Below are 19,847 nucleotides of genomic sequence, written 5' to 3' on the forward strand. Positions count from 1 at the left end.
GAGAAAATTTATGATGGATTATTTAAAGTGGCTCTGGCTAACAACATGCTGGAGAATGGGCATAAAATGTTCTATCACTGGTATTATATGTCTGATACATGGGTATAAAATGATCTATCACTGGTATTATATGCCTGATAGACTAAAAAGGATCTTTGGTGCTGGAAGCACTGAATTTTGGCAATACTGTGGTCTGGTGGGGACAATTAGGATGACAAAATGCAGGATGACAATTAGGAAACAGATGAAGCTACATATAATTTCTTGAGTTTGGTGGATGCTTTAGGTTGGAGGTTAATGAAGGATTCATCCAATCATCTTCAAGGTCATTGTTTAGATCTTATTTTTATTGGTCAATATTTAACTTTTTGAGCTTTGCTCACTGATGAGATTATGTTGGTTCATGGCTGGATCATGCTGTGATTAAATTTAAACTTAAACTAGAAAAAGTTAATTACAATGTTCCAAGAACTATAACGTTTGTGACTCATATGTGATCTCAGATTTAAAAAAGTTCTGTTAAAATTAGGGATTTGGAAACTCTAGATGTGGAACTGCAGTCACTGTTTGGAATGATTCTTTAAATTGTGCCTGTGGACTTCCGGTGATGGAGTGAGAGGGGAAGACGTGTTTTCTGTCTCTCTGAGAACCCTCCCCCAACAACGCTAAAATAGCACTAAAAACAAACGAAATAACAGCGATTTGCGATCATAGGAACAGTCCTATATGGACCAATACCTCATTCGTACAGCAACAACAATGCCGGGAAAAACAGTAAAGAAAGAAACCGAACGACACCGTGGACTGAGTGAGCCCAAAATGGCGGAAAGCCCTGCGCAGATGAACTCACCTCCGGTGTTTACCCCGTCGCAACTAGCACAATTGACGGAGGCAGTAAAAACAGCTATGGCGCCCCAATATGCCCAGATATCCGAACAACTAGCAGCGGTAGAAACATTACTGGCAGATACAACAAGGAGGACCGGGGACCTGGAAGGCCGCATAGTAGTAGCCGAGGAGGCAGAACATGCTTTGCGGGAGCGAGTGCGGGAATTGGAAAAATTAACTACAACCCAGGCTCAACAACTAGACGATCTAGAAAATAGATCACGGAGATCGAACTTGCGGATAGTGGGAATTCCTGAGACAGTACCTGACCAACTACTCCAAACACAATTAGAACGCTGGCTAAAAGAGGAATTTGCGCTGTCGGACAGCGCGGGGCCTCTCTGCCTGGAGCGCGCTCATCGATTAGGCCGAAAAGGAACTGGAAATGGCAGAGCAAGAGTAGTGATTACAAAGATCCACAACTTTGTGCACAAAACTGAAATTCTAAGAGGTGCACGCCAGAAATGGGACGCATTGACATTTGATGGAGCAAAAATAAAAATCTTTCAGGACTACTCGATAGTACTGCAGGAACGCAGGCGAGCCTTTGGACCAATATGCACAAAATTAGCAACATTGAATAGAAGATTCATGCTCGCTTATCCGGCACAATTGAAAGTACTGCAAAATGGAAACTGGAAAATATTTCAGACACCGCAAGAAGCACAGGATGGGCTCCAAGATCAACTGAACTCTGAGGACGCTAACACATGAATCCAGTACAAAACATCTGAGGTATAGATTTGAATACCCTGAAGTAGGGAGTACAACTATAACTTAAGAGGACTTGCTGACTATTACACTATATTGAGTTAGAGGGGGAAGGCAATTAGACCTGCACAAGACTGAACACAAGAAATTGGATAATATAGAGAATAAGCGGGTTGGGGGAGGGGAACCATCACTATAAGTCTTACACCATAAGGTGGATGGGGTGGACCAAGGATTATGGGAAGAAGAAATGGGGGAGGCGGGAGGGGGGGAGGGAGGGAGGGAGGAGGGGAGAAAAACGGAAGAGAGCAGGACACAGGAGATTAAAGAGGGAGGGGGAACTATCACAGGAGCAACTAACACAATTGAAATTACAACCACAAGAAGGGAAGACAGGTAGTAAGAGCAGAAGGGAAGTAACTTCGGGGAGGGAGGGTAGGAATAGAACACCCTTATATGCGCTGAGTAGGACAAAAATCAAGGAACCCACAGATAAGAGCAGACCAATAGAGAGGAAGGCGAGGCTGGGCGCCCAAATCTCAAGTTTACTAAAGAACAACTGGTTTTTAATATGGCTAATGCTGTGCTGGGATGGCTAAGACGATCCGGTTTATATCTTGGAACGTGGGGGGCATAGCAACCCCTGTGAAAAGGTCGAAAATATTACAGGCATTGCAGAGACATAGAGCAGATGTGGCTTGTCTACAGGAGACTAGACTTTCGGAAGATGAACACTGTAAATTGAAAAGAGCTTGGGTGGGGGAAGTATTTTCTGCTTCTGCTGCAGGCAGGTCGAAGGGAGTAGCAATATTAATAAGGAAGGGAATAGCAGCTAAGGCAAAATTGCTCCAGGCAGACCCCCAGGGGCGATACGTCCTAATACGTCTTTGGCTTCAAAATAAAGAGTTCTTGGTTATATCCTTATATGGGCCTAATGATTTCTCGCCAAACTTCCTCCAAACCATAATAAAACAGTGTGCCCCGTATGCATCTCTGAAATTGTTGATAGGTGGAGATTTTAACTTAGTAATGGACCCAATGATGGACACCACTAACCCAAGAGAAGCACCACAAGGGGGGAGTAGAAAGCGGGCACTCTCGACATTCATACGCACGTTAAGCCTGGTAGATACTTGGAGGGCATTACACCCAGAGACAAAAGATTATACACATTTATCTAGGGCACATGGTACCAGCTCTAGAATAGACTATATACTTCTGGACAGTTCGGCATTCTCCTGGGTACGAGGTACTGGAATAGGCCCTACAGAAATATCGGATCATGCAATGGTGTGGATGGAGATAGAGGCTTCAGAGTATTATAGGCATGGAGGGGGTTGGAGATACCCGATGTACTTACATGGAGACAAAGAATTCACCCGTTACATTAATGCTAAATGGAAGGATTATGAACGGTTTAACAAACAGCACATGAATAATCCAAAACTATACTGGATGGCCTCCAAGGCAGTGGTGCGGGGGGATATAATTGCCTTTGTACACAGCCGTAAGAAAAAGCAAGCAAGGGCAATTTTACATCTAGAAACCCAACTTAGGAAAGCTAAACAAGTTTATATAAAAAACCCAACAGCAATAAATAAGGAACAATACTTAACGGCCCAAATTACCCTTAATACCCTAATTCACAAGCAGACTATACGATCCTTAACATATTATAAATGTAGATTACAACGATTTGGTAACAAAGCGGGCACTATATTAGCAAGGCTGCTGAAAACAGAGACCCCAGGACGGGTAATCACTGCAATACAAGACCACAAGGGGGTGACAAAAAATAAGAGTGAAGATATAGGGAAGATATTTCATACTTATTTTAGTTCCTTATATGGGGGCTTGCCGAGAAAGGACATAGGGGACTTGGAGGAATATTTAGATCAAATGGGCTTCCCCAAACTCCAGCCACAACAAATAGACATGTTAAATAGTCCTATAACAGGGACAGAATTGCAAAACACGATCAAAGCGTTAGCCATGAGCTCGGCACCTGGGCCTGACGGCTTTATGGGAGAATATTATAAGATACTATCGAAAGAAGGTTTGGAAGCCCTGGGAAAATACTTGGAACAGGTAGTAGAAGACAAAGAATTCCCCCAGTATGCCAATGATGCACTAATCACTTTGATACCTAAACCAGGCAAGGAGAGCACACAACCAGGTTCCTATCGGCCAATCTCTTTGATAAACTTAGATGTAAAGATACTGGCTCGCATTCTTGCCACCAGATTAGGACAACTCCTTCCTGATTTAATAGGGGAAGAACAAGTAGGTTTTGTGAAGAACCGGCAAGCAGGGAACAATGTTAGACGACTGCTCTTGGCAATGGCAAAGAGCCAACAAGACCAGGAACCAGCTTTGGTTCTTGGTCTGGATGCTGAAAAGGCATTTGATAAGGTAGACTGGGGATACTTGTTTGGACTCTTAAACTATATGGGTATTCAAGGATGGTATGGAGATGCATTGGGGGCATTGTATAACAAACCTCGAGCAGCAGTTTTGGTAAATGGAATAAAGGGAACTTCCTTTGAGATCAAACAGGGAACCAGGCAGGGGTGCCCGCTCTCGCCCCTTTTGTTTATCCTGGCAATGGAACCACTGCTACAAGTGCTTAAAGCAGATGGAGGGGTGAGGGGGGTGCCCCTGGCAGGAGGCACAGTCAAAGCCCTCGCCTTTGCTGATGATTTATTAATAATAACCCAACAACCAGAACGGGCAATACCTAGAATACTGGAGATAGTAAGGGAGTATGGGGACCTGTCAGGGTACATATTGAACATTCAAAAATCTAGGGCTTTGGAGGTATTGCAGGGGGACGCTCTCAGACAGACACTAGCATTACCCATGGAGTGGGAGGCAGAGACAATAAAATATCTGGGTGTATTAATACCTCGAGATCTTACACAGCTATATGATCGAAACATGAGGAAACTGATGAATACAACAAAGTTAACTTTACAAATGTGGCAGGGATTCCCATTATCACTTCTGGGTCGGATAGCCCTTTATAATATGGTAACAGTGCCCAGATGGCTCTACATATTCCAGACTTTGCCTTTGTACCTGACTAAGGCTGATGAAAAACAATTAAACAAGTTTTTACAGACCTTTTTGTGGGCGCAGAAAAAACCAAGAATAGCACTATCCACACTTCATCTATCGAGGGAATTCGGAGGCCTGGGACTATTGAACCTCCGGGAAATGACAATTGCAAGTGGCATGAGGCACTTAAATGATTGGCTAAGACGCACACAATATTTTACTCCCTCTCATCTCAAGCTGCAAGAAATAGGCCAGAGACATATCAGCTCCCTGATACATAAAAAGAATAAAGCAGAAATGAGCTTGTTAAGAGCAGCACAAATTTTACATACTGCTCAAGCGGTGTGGAGTTGGCTCTGCAGACACCATAAATTTCGAGCTGCCACAACCCCATACCTTCCAATTTGGGGTAACCCAGAATTCCCACCTGGACAACAACATGCGGCCTTTGTACGTTGGAAGGAAAAAGGATTGGAATACATGCACCAGGCCTTAGACAAGGATGGGAAGATTAAATCATGGGAGCAACTTAAAAACCAGTTTATGCTTGACTCATCAGATTGGTTTCATTATTTGCAGCTGCAACATTATAGCCGTAGTCTCCCACAGGAAACAATGACGGAAGATGTACAGGAGGAGCTGGGATCGGCCCTCTCATTGGGAGCACAACAAAAAGTGCCATTGAAATTTTACCATAGACATTTAAAGGAAATGGCAAAAGAACCAGATTTCGTGACACTATCTAAACTGTGGAGTGCGGAATTGGGAGTGGATATAACTGCAGCATTGATCCGGGAACATTTGATTGGATATCGTAAGAATACGGACCTAACGTATTATTGGGAGATGCAGTTTAAGTTTACGTTGAGAGCGTATGTCCCTCCGAGACGCGCATTTCACATGGGCATATCACCAGATGGAGCATGCCCCAAGTGTAAGGCGGAGGGAGCAACATTGGGACATATGTTCTGGAGTTGTCCACAGATTGGATCATACTGGCAGGCATTGATACGACGAGTGGCAGACATGTGGGATATACAATGGCAAGTAGAACCAATGTTGCTGTTTGGCCACCCAAAACTATCGGGAAGCCCTCCAAGAGGATGTCGAACATTTGTGTTTAAAACAATTATGGTGGCCAAGAAAACAATCCTGTTGATGTGGTTGTCAGCGGAGAGCCCTTCGGAATCTCACTGGAGAGGGCAGATGATTAACCTGTTGCGCACGGAACGGATAAGCCTGAGAGGTCGGGGACCCCTTGTTACAAAGAACTTTTGGAATTGCTGGACCCTGTTTTGGTTGACTTTGACTCCCCAAGCCAGAGGTCAAATAATAAATATGTGAGAATTAAAGTGGACTAAGAACTAAGCGTGATGTGAAGTATAACTGTGATAGAGGGTGGGTAAGGGTGGGAGGGCAGGGGAAGGGAGGGAGGGAGAGAAGGGAAAGGGAGGGGGGAAAAAGAGGGGGAAAATAAAGAATTGGAGAACAATAGATCAGTTGGGCGATAAAAGGGCAGATATCTAATATGCCATATATTTAGTTTATTTCGCTGTACAATGTATAAAGATGCATAAGTTACTGTTAAGCTGTAAAGGTTCAATAAGATGTTGATGGTGACGTAAATAAGTTACAACAGAAGCCAAAATACTGTTGAATAAGTTTATTTAAAAATTTTCTCCAATAAAAATGATTGAAACATAAATTGTGCCTGTGAAGGAAAAATGTCCTAAATGTGCCCTTAGAGTGCCTTGGTTTATAGATGAGCTTAGATTTACGAAAACATGATCTGAGGAAATGTGAAAGCGAATGGAGAGAATATCCCTCCAGAGTGACTCTTGATCCACATAACATAAAACTTTTAGTTTATCAAAAAGCAATTCAATCTGCTAAATGCTCATATTCTAAAGATATAACTGAATTTTATCCACTAGGATCAAAAGAATTGTTTGCAATAGTTAACAGATTGTTAAATAATCCAAATAAGTCTGAAGAGACTGGTCTGTCTATTACAAGCTAGGATTTTGCTGTAGGTTTCTCAAACAAAATCATGATTACTACTAATCAATTTGATTTTGAGAATTTACCAACAGCTCAGAACACGGCAGCCAGACTAATATTCGGCAAATCAAAATACGAAAGCGCAAAACCCTTACGTGAAAAACTACACTGGCTCCCACTCAAAGAACGCATCACGTTCTAACTTTGTACCCTAGTCCATAAAATTATCCATGGTGACGCCCCAGCCTACATGTCAGACCTAATAGAACTACCACCCAGAAATGCAAAATAATCTTCTCGCACAATCCTCAATCTTCATCCTCCCAAGTGTAAAGGCTTGAAATACAAATTAATGCATGCATCTACCTTTTCCTATACAAGCACACAGCTCTGGAACGCGTTACCTCGCAACCTGAAAACGGTCTATGAATTGACCAATTTCCGCAAACTATTGAAAACCTCTCTCTTCGACAAAATATATCACAAAGATCAACACGTGTAACTGTACAATCTTTAACATATCCAGAAATGTTCTTTAATGTCTTTTGCTTTAACACTATCATTTTTTTACCACCATGTAACCTACAACCCTCTGTAAAACCAAATGTATATTCTCTTCTATTTCCAGTATCCATGATGAATTGTAAGCCACATTGAGCCTGCAAAGAGATGGGATAATGTGGGATACAAATGCAATAAATAATAATAATAAAAATGATCTATCCATTATCTCCAGATAAAGTTTGGTCTAAACTGCAGCAGGTTTCTATTTCACAATTGGAAAACGTTTTTTGCAAGAATTAATACCTCTTTCTGTAATCTTTCACTTATTAAAGCTTTGAAAGATTTTTCTATACCTGCTTTTTTCTGTATCATTAATAAGTTTTTAGATACAGAAATTGTTCTCACTGCTTTCAAAACAGCAGTAGTGAAACCTTTAAAGCTCTTGATTTGAAAGTGGTTGATTATTTATCTCCTCCTTACCATTTCTTGCTAACATAATGGAGAAAGTGGTCTATGACAAACACTTATTCTTTTGGATCTAATACATCATGTTTTTCCAATCAATATTCCAACTTTTGTTCTAGTTTGAAAATGACAAGATCCCTATTATGGATAAAATTTGAAATTAAGGACAATCATAAATTCCACACTCAGTATAAAAGTTCAAGTTCTTAAAACTGTCAAAGATTTTTTTTTTTTAATTTGAGACTGTTAAGATGATTAAAAGACTTTCATATGATCCAAAGTATTATTCCTCCCTGTTTTGATTATTATAATATTCTCCTTGTGGGAAAACATAAGAATCAGTTGAAAGCTCTTCAGGTAGCACAAAATTCTGTAGCAAGGGTTTTAATGGGTTGTAGCTGATTCATTCATATTTCACCTATTTTAAAATAACGTCACTGGCTCCCTATAGAGTATAGGATTAGATTTAAAATTTTGTGTATTGTTTTTTAAAGGTTTTTTTTTGAAAGAAGTTTCTGTGATTATTGTCACTAAGTGCATACTTATCAACTGTTACAAGCACTAAGATCTGTTGGAAATTCCATCATATAACAAAATCAGACTGGAAGAATATCAATCATTCATATTTTATGTTATTAGACCAAGACTTTGGAATAATTTGCCACTAGAAATGAGAGAGATGCAAAACTTAGGAGTATTTAAAAAGGAACTTACATTTTCTGTCAACAAACTTACTTAGGAGTTTAAGATGAGATATAATTTATTAAAATGAAGGTTTAAGATCTTTTTATTTGTGAAGAGGAAAGTGGAGATTCAATGTTGGATTTTGCTGTATATAACGCGTTTGTTTTAGAAATTATGTATGTTACTAGTTGTAATCCGTATAGAATATTTAAGATTGTGCAGACAATGTGCTTTAAATAAATATCAGATGAACATGCCCACAAATTCTGTGATTTTGGGAAGAGATAGCGAATGATACATACCTGTAGCAGGTGTTCTCCGAGGACAGCAGGCTGATTGTTCTCACGACTGGGGGTTGACGTCCATGGCAGCCCCCTCCGACTGGAAAAAAACTTTGCGGGAGGTCCCGCACACAGGGCACGCCCACCGCGCATGCGCGGCCATCTTCCCGCCCGTGAGCGACCGTTCCCGCTCAGTTGAATGACCAGCAAAGGAATGAGGAAAAACGCAACTCCAAAAGGGAGTAGGGAGGGTAGGTGAGAACAATCAGCCTGCTGTCCTCGGAGAACACCTGCTACAGGTATGTATCATTTGCTTTCTCCGAGGACAAGCAGGCTGCTTGTTCTCACACTGGGGTATCCCTAGCTCTCAGGCTCACTCAAAACAGAAATTGACCTACGAAGAACAACTAACTGAGAGTGCAGCCTGAACAGAATAAAATCGGGTCCTGGAGGGTGGAGTTGGATTCAAACCCCAAACAGATTCTGCAGCACCGACTGCCCGAACTGACTGTCGCGTCGGGTTTCCTGCTGGAGGCAGTAATGTGATGTGAATGTGTGGACAGATGACCATGTCGCAGCCTTGCAAATCTCTTCAATAGTGGCTGACTTCAAGTGGGCCACTGACACTGCCATGGCTCTAACACTATGAGCCGTGACATGGCCCTCAAGAGCCAGCCCAGCCTGGGCGTAAGTGAAGAAAATGCAATCTGCTAGCCAATTGGAGATGGTGCGTTTCCCAACAGTGACCCCCTTCCTATTGGGGTCAAAAGAAATAAACAATTGGGCGGACTGTCTGTGGGGCTGTGTCCGCTCCAGATAGAAGGCCAACGCTCGCTTGCAGTCCAATGTGTGCAACCGACGTTCAGCAGGGCGGGTATGCGGTCTTGGAAAGAATGTTGGCAAGACGACTGACTGGTTAAGATGGAACTCCGACACCACCTTTGCCAGGAACTTAGGGTGAGTGCGGAGGACTACTCTGTTATGATGAAATTTGGTATACGGAGCATGGGCTACCAGGGCTTGCTCACTGACTCTACGAGCTGAAGTAACTGCCACCAAGAAAATGACCTTCCAGGTCAAGTACTTCAGATGGCATGAATTCAGTGGCTCAAAAGGAGGTTTCATCAGCTGGGTGAAGATGACATTGAGATCCCATGACACTGCAGGAGGCTTGACAGGGGGCTTTGACAAAAGCAAACCTCTCACGAATCGAACTACTAAAGGCTCTCCAGAGATGGCTTTACCCTCTACATGATAATGGTAAGCACTAATTGCACTAAGGTGATTCCTTACTGAGTTGGTCTTGAGACCAGACTCTGATAAGTGTAGAAGGTATTCAAGCAGGTTCTGTGCAGGACAAGAACGAGGTTCTAGAGCCTTGCTCTCACACCAAACGACAAACCTCCTCCACTTGAAAAAGTAACTCTTTTTAGTGGAAACCTTTTGAGAAGCAAGCAAGACACGGGAGACTCCCTTAGACAGACCCAGCGAAGCAAAATCTACGCCCTCAACATCCAGGCCATGAGAGCCAGAGACTGAAGGTTGGGGTGCAGAAGCGCTCCTGCGAAATGAGAGTCAGAAAACACTCCAATCTCCACTGTTCTTCAGAGGACAACTCCAGAAGAAGAGGGAACCAGATCTGACGGGGCCAAAAAGGCGCTATCAGAATCATGGTGCCATGGTCTTGCTTGAGCTTCAGTAAGGTCTTCCCCACCAAAGGTATGGGAGGATATGCATACAGGAGGCCGTTCTCCCAATGGAGGAGAAAGGCATCCGACGCCAGTCTGCCATGTGCCTGTAGTCTGGAACAGAACTGAGGCAGCTTGTGACTGGTCTGAGAGGCGAAAAGGTCCACCGAGGGGGTGCCCCACTCTCGGAAGATCTTGCGTACCACTCTGAAATGGAGCGACCACTCGTGCGGTTGCATGATTCTGCTCAGCCTGTCGGCCAGACTGTTGTTTACGCCTGCCAGGTATGAGGCTTGGAGAAGCATGCCATACTGACGTGCCCAACGCCACATCCTGACGGCTTCCTGACACAGAGGGCGAGATCCGGTGCCCCCCAGCTTGTTGATGTAATACATTGCAACCTGATTGTCTGTCCGAATTTGGATAATTTGGTAGGACAGCCGATCCCTGAAGGCCTTCAGTGTGTTCCAGACCGCTCGGAGCTCCAGGAGGTTGATCTGAAGATCTTGTTCCTGGGGGGACCACACCCCCTGAGTGTGGAGCTCATCGACATGAGCTCCCCACCCCAGGCGAGATGCATCCGTCGTCAGCACCTTCGTGGGCTGCGGAATTTGGAATGGACGTCCCAGGGTCAAATTGGTCCGATTTGTCCACCAGCGCAGTGAATTGCGGCAACTGATGGACAGGCGAATGACATCTTCTAGATTCCCGGTGGCTTGGCACCACTGGGAAGCTAGGGTCCACTGAGCAGATCTCATGTGAAGACGAGCCATGGGAGTCACATGGACCATAAAGGCCATATGGCCCAGGAGTCTCAACATCTGCCGAGCTGTTATCTGCTGAGACGCTCTGGTCTGGGAAGCGAGGGACAGGAGATTCTGAGCTCTCGCCTCGGGAAGATAGGCCTGAGCCGTCTGTGAATTCAGCAGAGCTCCTATGAATTCCAGAGATTGGACTGGCTGGAGATGGGACTTCGGTTAATTTATCACAAACCCCAGCAGCTCCAGAAGTTGAATAGTGCACTGCATGGACCGAAGAGCTCCTGCCTTGGAGGTGCTCTTCACCAGCCAATCGTCGAGATACGGGAACACGTGCACCCCCAGCTTGCGGAGATACGCCGCAACCACCACGAGACACTTCGTGAACACCCGTGGTGCAGAGGCGAGCCCAAAGGGTAACACACAATACTGAAAGTGACGTGTCCCCAGACGGAATCGGAGATACTGTCTGTGGGCTGGCAGTATCAAGATGTGAGTATAAGCATCCTTTAAATCCAGGGAACAAAGCCAATCGTCTTTCTGAATCATGGGGAAAAGGGTGCCTAAGAAAAGCATCCTGAACTTTTCACACACCAGATACTTGTTCAGGCCTCTCAGGTCTAGGATGGGGCACATCCCCCCTGTTTTCTTTTCCACAAGGAAGTACCTGGAATAGAATCCCTGCCCTTCCTGCCCGGGTGGCATGGGCTCGACCGCATTGGCGCTGAGAAGGGCGGAGAGTTCCTCTGCAAGTACCTGCTTATGATGGGAGTTGAAGGATTGGGCTCCAGGTGGACAATTTGGTGGGGTGGAGACCAAATTGAGGGTGTATCCGCACCGCACTATTTGGAGAACCCACTGGTCGGAGGTTATCAGAGGCCACCTTTGGTGAAAAACTTTCAACCTCCCCCCGACCGGCAGGCCGTCCGGCACGGCTACTTTGATGGCGGCTATGTTCCCATGGATCCAGTCAAAAGCTCGCCCCCTGCTTTTCCTGTGGAGGCGCAGGGGGCTGCTTAGGCACACGCTGTTGACGGGAACGAGCGCGCTGGGACTGTCCCTGTGCCTGAGGAGGCCTTCAGGCCGGCTGGGTGTACCTACGCTTGCTGTAGGCGTAGGGTGCAGCCTGCTGGGCCCGGGAAAAACGTCCACCTGCTGAGGTGGATGCTGAAGGCGCCCGGTGGGAGAGCTTGTCGAGAGTGGTTTCCCGCTGGTGTAGTTGGTCCACCAACTGCTCGACCTTCTTGCCGAAAATGTTATCCCCCCGGCAAGGGACATCCGCCAGCCGCTGCTGGGTACGGTTGTCCAGGTCAGAGGCACGCAGCCAGGAGAGTCTGCACATCACTATACCTTGGGCCGCACCTCGAGATGCCACATCACAGGTGTCATAGATACCCCTGGACAGGAACTTTCTGCACGCCTTCAGCTGCCTGGCCACCTCCTGAAAAGGCTCGACTGCTCCGGAGGGAACTTGTCGACCAGGTCCGCCAGTTGCCGCACATTGTTCCGCATGTGGATGCTCGTGTAGAGCTGGTATGATTGGATTCGGGTCACGAGCATGGAAGATTGGTAGGCCTTCCTCCCAAACAAGTCCAGAGTGCAAGACTCCCGCCCAGGGGGTGCCGAGGCGGTATCCCTCAAACTCTGTGATCCACGGCCGCCGAGTCATGAGGCAATTGAGGCCACATCAACTCTGTGTCTAAGTGGATTCTGTATTGGGACTCCACTTTCTTGGGGATGGTGGGATTAGATAGTGGCTTCAACCAGTTCCGAAGCAGCGTCTCCTTCAGGACATTGTGCAGCGGTACCGTGGAAGACTCTCTAGGTCAGTGATGGTGAACCTTTCAGAGACCGAGTGCCCAAACAGCAACTCAAAATCGAATTATTTATCGCAAAGTGCCGGTACTCATTATGGGCGGGGTCACCACATGACTCCACCCCTATGATAGCCACACCCCTTACAGCAGCCATGGCGCATATAAACAGACATAGGCGGGACCAGAGCTTGAGAGACAGAAAGGAAGGCGCGCCGAGCGAAGAACACCACGCGCTTCGCTGCCGCTGCTGACGCACGCCACCTGAATGAACTCCGAGGAGGTACGCTTTTAAAATTTAAGAGGAGAAGGGGGGGTTCTGGTGCTGGAAGGGAGGGAGGACGGGCGGGTTGATGGTTGTTTGTTTGGTTGGAGGGAGGGCGGGAGGCAGGCCTGGTGCTGGGAGGGATGGAGAGTGGGCGGACCAGCGATGGCGCGCGTGCCAAGGGAGAGGGCTCTGCGTGCCCTCTCTGGCACGCGTGCCATAGGTTCGCCATCACTGCTCTAGGTGGTGATGGATAGTCGAGGACTTCGAGCATCTCCGCCCTCGGCTCATCCACAGTAACCACTGGGAAGGGAATGCTGATAGACATATCCCTGACAAAGGAGGCAAAGGAGAGGCTCTCAGGAGACGAGAGCTTCCTCTCTGGTGAAGGAGTGGGGTCGGAGGGAAGGCCCACAGACTCTTCTGAGGAGAAATATCTAGGGTCCTCCTCCTCCCCCCACGAGGCCTCCTCCTCGGTGTCGGACATGAGCTCTCTCAGCTCAGACCGCAACCGGGCCTGTCTCAACTGCGAGGAAACACGTCCTCGATGATGGCATCGAGCGGTGGACTCCCGTGCCGGCGGGGATGAAGCTCCCTCCATCGACGTCGACTCCACCTGAGTGGCGGTCGACACCGGTGCCGCAAGCGGCGTCGGCGGCCTCATCGTCGGGCCAGAACCCACCGGCGCCTCCATCAACGGCGCCGGGGGCGCAAGCACCCCCGGTGCCGGTAGAGCCTGGCGCATCAGCCCTTCCAGGATCCCCGGAAGGATGGCTCGGAGGCACTCGTCTAGGCCCGCTGTCGGGAAAGGCAGGGGGGCCGGTGTGGGCGCCTGTGCTGGAAGCTGCTCGGGTCCAGGAGAAGGTACCGAGATACCCGAGGACCAGAGCAGCGACACCTCTTCGACCGAGGGGGAACACTCCTCCCGGCACTGCCGCTTCCTGGGTGTCGAGTCGTCCCTCGATGTCCTGGAGCTGCCAGTCCCGTGCGTCGTGGGCGACTGATGGCGGTGCTTTTTGGCTTTCTTCTGATGCCTGTCATCGAGCCCCCACGGCCTCGAGGTATCGGATCCGACAGGGTTCGGTCCCGATGGCCCTGAGCAGCGGGAGTGGCCGGGGCAGACTGCCCGTGCGGCCGCTCACCACCGCCGTCGCCGGCAGGCCGGCGGGCCAAAGGTACCTGTGCTCCTGGGGTCGATGCCATAGTCGGTGCCGACGCCGTCGACATCGGTACCGGCACCGAAGACCCGGCCGTCAACACCAATGCCGTCGAGGTCGACGTCGAAGGGCCGGCGCAAGTTCCAAAAAGATGGTCCCGCAGAACTTGCCTCGCCACCTGCGTCCGTTTCCGTAAGCCGAGACACAAGGTGCACGTCTTGGAATTATGCTCCGGGCCGAGGCACTGGAGACACCAAGCGTGAGAATCGGTCTGTGAGATCTGCCGGTCGCACCGACCACACTTCTTGAATCCGCTCGGGACCTTCAAGGACATCGATGGAAAAATCGCGCCGGCGAAGTCAAAATCGTCGATGGTGGCGGTGAAAAGCACAACCGAAAAAGAAAGAAACGACCGTGTGGCCACAAGGCCGCGACGACACGCCCTCGTGACTGAGAACGACGAGGGAACTTTTTTTTTTTCAACGAGAAAAAGATAACGCGAACGCGTACTCTAAGAAAAGAAAAACCGCGGGCTAGGCCGCAATACGGTTTCCGGGGCTGACTAAGAGAGGGACGAAGACACGTCTCTCTCCAGCGTGGAAAGGAAAAAAACTGAGCGGGACAGTCACGCACGGGCGGGAAGACGGTTGCGCATGCGCGGTGGGCGTGCTCTGCATGCGGGACCTCCCGCGAAGTTTTTTTCCGGTCAGAGGGGGCTGCCATGGACGTCAACCCCCAGTCGTGAGAACAAGCAGCCTGCTTGTCCTCGGAGAACATGGAATCTTTTGGGAAGATGATACAGTCTAAGGTAAACAGCAGACAAAGACACTTAATCAGTCCACCCCTGGAATAAGGGAAGAGAAAGCTCAATTTATCACTTGGGTAATTGCAGCCTGAATAGTGAGGCAGCAAGCAGAGGTACCAACCATTAATAGGTTTCTGGACAGACTGGATCACAATTGTTTGATGGTAAACATCACTGAGCTGCACCAGAACAAGATAGCGAGATTCCCAAAAGTATGGGAAGCCTTTGGGAAATTGCAATCAGATTAAGGACACTTTGTAAGTGGTTTGGAAGGATGAGAACTCCTCATTCAGAGAGTGGAATTTGAGAGTCCTCTGGGAGGGAGGGTGGAGTCTGTTTAATTATAGTTTACTGATCATGAATATTGTTGTTATACATTATTTTTATTACACCCAGACTTATGTTATATGAGACTGGTATTGCAGGACTGGTACATATGACAGGGTGTAAATGTGAGGTTATTGAAGTTATCAATAAAAGACAAGTTTAAAAAAAGGCTTATGAAGGTAATATACTAAGATCAAAGGATTATAAAAGGAAATGGGAATAACTGTTGTAGAAGTTTCTGCAAAAGATTAAAATGGCATTCAGGTTTCACCTACCTTGCTTCATAACTACAAGATGCTATTTCAGCCAGTGACAGTGTCGATAAATCCAAATCCACTCCATTCATTTGTACAAAATCTGAATTCTCCCAGTTAGTTTTATCTAGCATATCCAAATCTGTTTGGAAAGCAAATATAGTTCCATATATTACACACATAATTTCTTCTCAGTCTTTAATGATCTATATCCTGTTATGATATATCATATAGAAGATATGTTATTCACCTTCATCAAGGCTGTTAGCATCCCTCTCCTTCAAAATTCCCCTGCCCTGCCATGTTTTATTTTTTGTCTCAGTAAGCTCTACTTTCTCACACTTCTTCCAGCCAAGCTGGAAATGGCATTGGAATCCTGGTCCATAAGCTTTCATTCACAGCCACTTAGGAAAGTTTCTTCTAGATTTAAGAGACCCACATTACCATCAGGGCCGGTCTTAAGGCGAGGCGGCCGCATAGGGCCTCGCGCTCAGGGAGGCCCCGCGCAGCGCGCCTCAGGTCGCCCCACCCCGACCGCCCGAGCACCACTCTCCCTCCCTCCGAACTTCGAAGTTGAACAACGCGCGACGGTGACGTGGTGGTGGGGGCGGTCCGCCCCAGATGTCAGTGGGGGGGGGGGGGGGTGCTCCGAGTCCGCTCCCGGCGCTGCTCGTCCTGTCTTTAAAGAGTAGTTACTTACCTGTAACAGGTGTTCTCCGAAGACAGCAGGCTGCATATTCTCACAAGTGGGTGACGCCACGTCGGCCCCGGAGGATTTTAAAGCAAAATCTCAAAATCTCTTTACGGCGTTCCGTCGCGCGAGCGATCGTACTGCGCATGTGCGCACACCTCTTCCCGCTCGCCGTGCGGACACGCCCCTCAGTTAAATCCAAAAGATGGAGGAGACAACTCCAAAAGGGGAAGGTGGGAGGGTTTGTGAGAATATGCAGCCTGCTGTCTTCGGAGAACACCTGTTACAGGTAAGTAACTACTCTTTCTCCAAAGACAAGCAGGCTGATATTCTCACAAGTGGGGTATCCCTAGCTTCCAGGCTTACACAACAAACAGTGGTCAATTGAGTCTCGCAACGGCGAGGCCAGAATAAAATTGACCTGAAAAGAAGAAATATCTAAATGAGTGTAGCCTGGAACAGAACAAAAATGGGCTTAGGAGGGTTGGAGTTGGATTCTAAACCCCAAAGAAGTTCTGCAGCCCCGACTGCCCAAACCGACTGACGAGTCGGCTATTGCTGAAGGCAGTAGTAAGATGAAAATGTGTGGACTGATGACCACACCGCAGCTTTGCAGATCTCTTCAATAGTGACTGATCTTAGAAGAGCCACTCGACTTAGCCATGGCTCTAATTTTGTGAGCCGTGACATGGCCTTCTAGAGTCAGTCCAGCTTGGACAAAAATGAAGGAGATGCACTCTGCTATCCAAGAAGAAATTATGCAGTTTCCGACAGCAACTGGCATTAAAAGAAATAAACAACTGGGCGGACCGTCCGAGGGAGCTCGTCTGCTCCACGCAAAAAAGTGCGGAGCTTGCTTTCGCCAGGGCTTGTAAGATGAGGGAGAAAGAATGTTGGCAAGACAACTGACTGGGTCAGCTGGTACTCTGATACCAGCGCCAGTAAGAACTTTGTCTGCATGCAGAGAACTACTCTGTTAAGATGAGAAGTAAGGTAAGGCGCTTGAGCTACTAGAGACCGAAGCTCACCGACCTTACGAGTTGAAGGAACAGCCACTAAGGAAAACGACCTTCCAGGTCCAATACTTCAGATGGCAGGAATCCAGTGGCCCGAATTGAGCTTGCAGCAGCTGGATGAAAACGACATTGGGACCCCAAGATACTGGATAAGGAGTGATAGGAACTCTGACCGAAGCATAAGAGTCAACTGTCAAAATTATTGTGGGTGGTAAGCCCAACAGAAATAATCTCCCCTAGACACATACAAGGAATTCTCTCAATATTGGGGGAGAGATAAACCTCTCGTGAAGTGGACAGCTAAAGGCTGACCTTTCACACGTTGATGATAAGCTCTATTGCACAAAGATGAATACTGACAGAGTTGGTCTTGAGACCAGACTCAGACAGGAGTAGAAAGAACTCAAGCAAGGTCTGTATAAGACAAGATGCAGGATCTAGGGCCTTGCTGTCACACTAGACGGCAAACCTCTTCCATGAAAAAGAATAACACCTCTTTGTGAAATCTTTTCTGAAAGCAAGCAAGAGTCGGGAGACACTCTGGAAAACTCAACGAAACCCCACTCTCAACATCCAGACCGTGTGAGCCAGAGATTTGAGGTTGGGATGTAGAAGTGCCCCCTCGTTCTGCGTAATGAGAGCTGGAAAACATTCCAACTCCAGAAGAAGAGGGAATCCTATCTGACGCAGCTAGAAAAGAGCAATCAGAATCATGGCTCCACAATTTTGCTTGAGAAACAGCAAAGTCTTTTCCACCAGATGTATGGGAGGATACGCATACGGAAACCTGTCTCCCAAAGAAGGAGAAAGGCATCCGATGGTAGCCTGCCGTGAACCTGCAGCCTGGAACAGAACTGAGGGACTTTGCGATTGGACTAAGTAGCAAAAAGATCCACTGAGGGGTCTTTCGAACTATAGGCATGCTCAACTGTAGCATTATCCTGCTCAGCCTGTCGGCCAGACTGCTGTTTACGCCAATATATAAGTGGCTTGGAGAAAAACATGCCGCATTGCGGGCCCACCGCTACATCTGCATGGCATCCTAACTCAGAGGGCAAGATCCAGTACTCCTTTGTTATCGAGTACATCACAACCCGATTGTTTGGTTGAATTAAAATAATTTGGTTGGATAGCCAGGAGGGATGCAACCTTCGTCAGCAGCTTTTGACTGAGTAAGATGCCTCAGAATCAAAATAGAGAGAATTAACCACCTCTGAGGGGAATACCGAAGACTGGCGAACAGTCGGGTTACATCCTCTAGATACCCTAAACTTGATACCACTGGGAAGCTAGGATGCACTGAGCGGATGTCATGTGCAAAAGTGCCATGGGAGTTACATGAACTGCGGAAGCCATGTGTCTAGAAGTCTCAATATGTACTGTGCTGTAATCTGTTGAGACGGGCAATCATTGTGTTAAGGGAACACATGCACTCCCAGTCCATGAAGATACGCTGCAACAACAGCCAGGCACTAGGAAAAAAAAAAAAAAAAAAAACATACTCTGGATGCAAAGAGAGTATAAGTATCCTGTAAATCCAGAGAGCATAACCAATCGTTTTCCTGAAGTATGGGAAGAAGGATGCCCAGGGAAAGCATCCTGAACCAAATCTGTTTAGGCCCCTTATGTCTATGATGGGACGCAACCCACAAAGAAAGACCTGGAATAGAATCTCAACCCTTCTTGCCCTGGTGGAACGGGCTCGACTGCATTGGCGCTGAGAAAAGCAGAGAGTTCCTCTGCAAGTACTCACTTTTGATGGAAGCTAAAGGATTAAGCTTCCAATGAACAATGTGGAAGGTTTGATTCCAGATTGAGAATGTATCCTAACCGGACTAGTTGAAAAACCCCACCGGTTGGAGGATAAAGAAGTCACCTTTGGTGGAGAAAATGTAAACTTCCCCCCCGACAGGCAGAATGGCCGGTACGGACATTTTTTTTTTTTTTTTTTTTTTAGTGGCTATACTGAATTGGAGCCAGTCAAAAACCCCTCTGTTTCCTGGGGAATAGCTGCAGAGGCCTGATTAGGTGCACGCCGCTGACTAGAACGAGCGTGCTGAGGCATAGCCCGAACCGGCTGTCGAGAAGTAGGAGTATAGGTACGACCCCTTAAGGCACAAGAAAAACTACTACTCTCTCTAAAGAACTTCCAAGATGAGGAAGTGTATGTACAGCATATCTATAGTTTTCTGCTGAGTCTCCTCCTCCAGGAGAGAGGCACACAGTCATGAGAGTCTGCGCATCACTGTACCTAGAGCAGAAATCTAGGTGTTACATTACAAGTGTCGAAAATGCCCTTGGACAGGAACCTGCGACACACCGTGTGCTACCTGACCACTTGGTGAAAAGGTCTAGCCTATTCCGGTGGGAATGCTCGTAAAGATCTGACAAGACTTGATTTGGGATGCGATCATGCCAGCCTGGTACGCCATTCTCCAAAAGAGGCTAAGGATGTATGCTCTGGCCCTGGGGGCGCCAAGT

At 47.2% G+C, this 19,847-nt stretch overlaps 1 protein-coding gene across 4 annotated transcripts in view; it reads right to left on the bottom strand.

Moving 5' to 3' along the window:
* The window catches only part of REV1 (REV1 DNA directed polymerase), a 339,104-nt gene that overhangs the window by 146,840 nt on the left and 172,417 nt on the right, over nucleotides 1–19,847 (bottom strand). For all 4 annotated transcript variants that reach the window (XM_030201417.1, XM_030201416.1, XM_030201418.1 and 1 more), the window contains exon 9: nucleotides 15,681–15,801. In XM_030201417.1, the coding sequence (XP_030057277.1) occupies nucleotides 15,681–15,801 (121 nt within the window). The remainder of the gene's footprint in view (nucleotides 1–15,680; nucleotides 15,802–19,847) is intronic.

The sequence above is a fragment of the Microcaecilia unicolor genome, chromosome 4, assembly GCF_901765095.1.
Source record: "Microcaecilia unicolor chromosome 4, aMicUni1.1, whole genome shotgun sequence".
Lineage (NCBI taxonomy): Eukaryota > Metazoa > Chordata > Amphibia > Gymnophiona > Siphonopidae > Microcaecilia > Microcaecilia unicolor.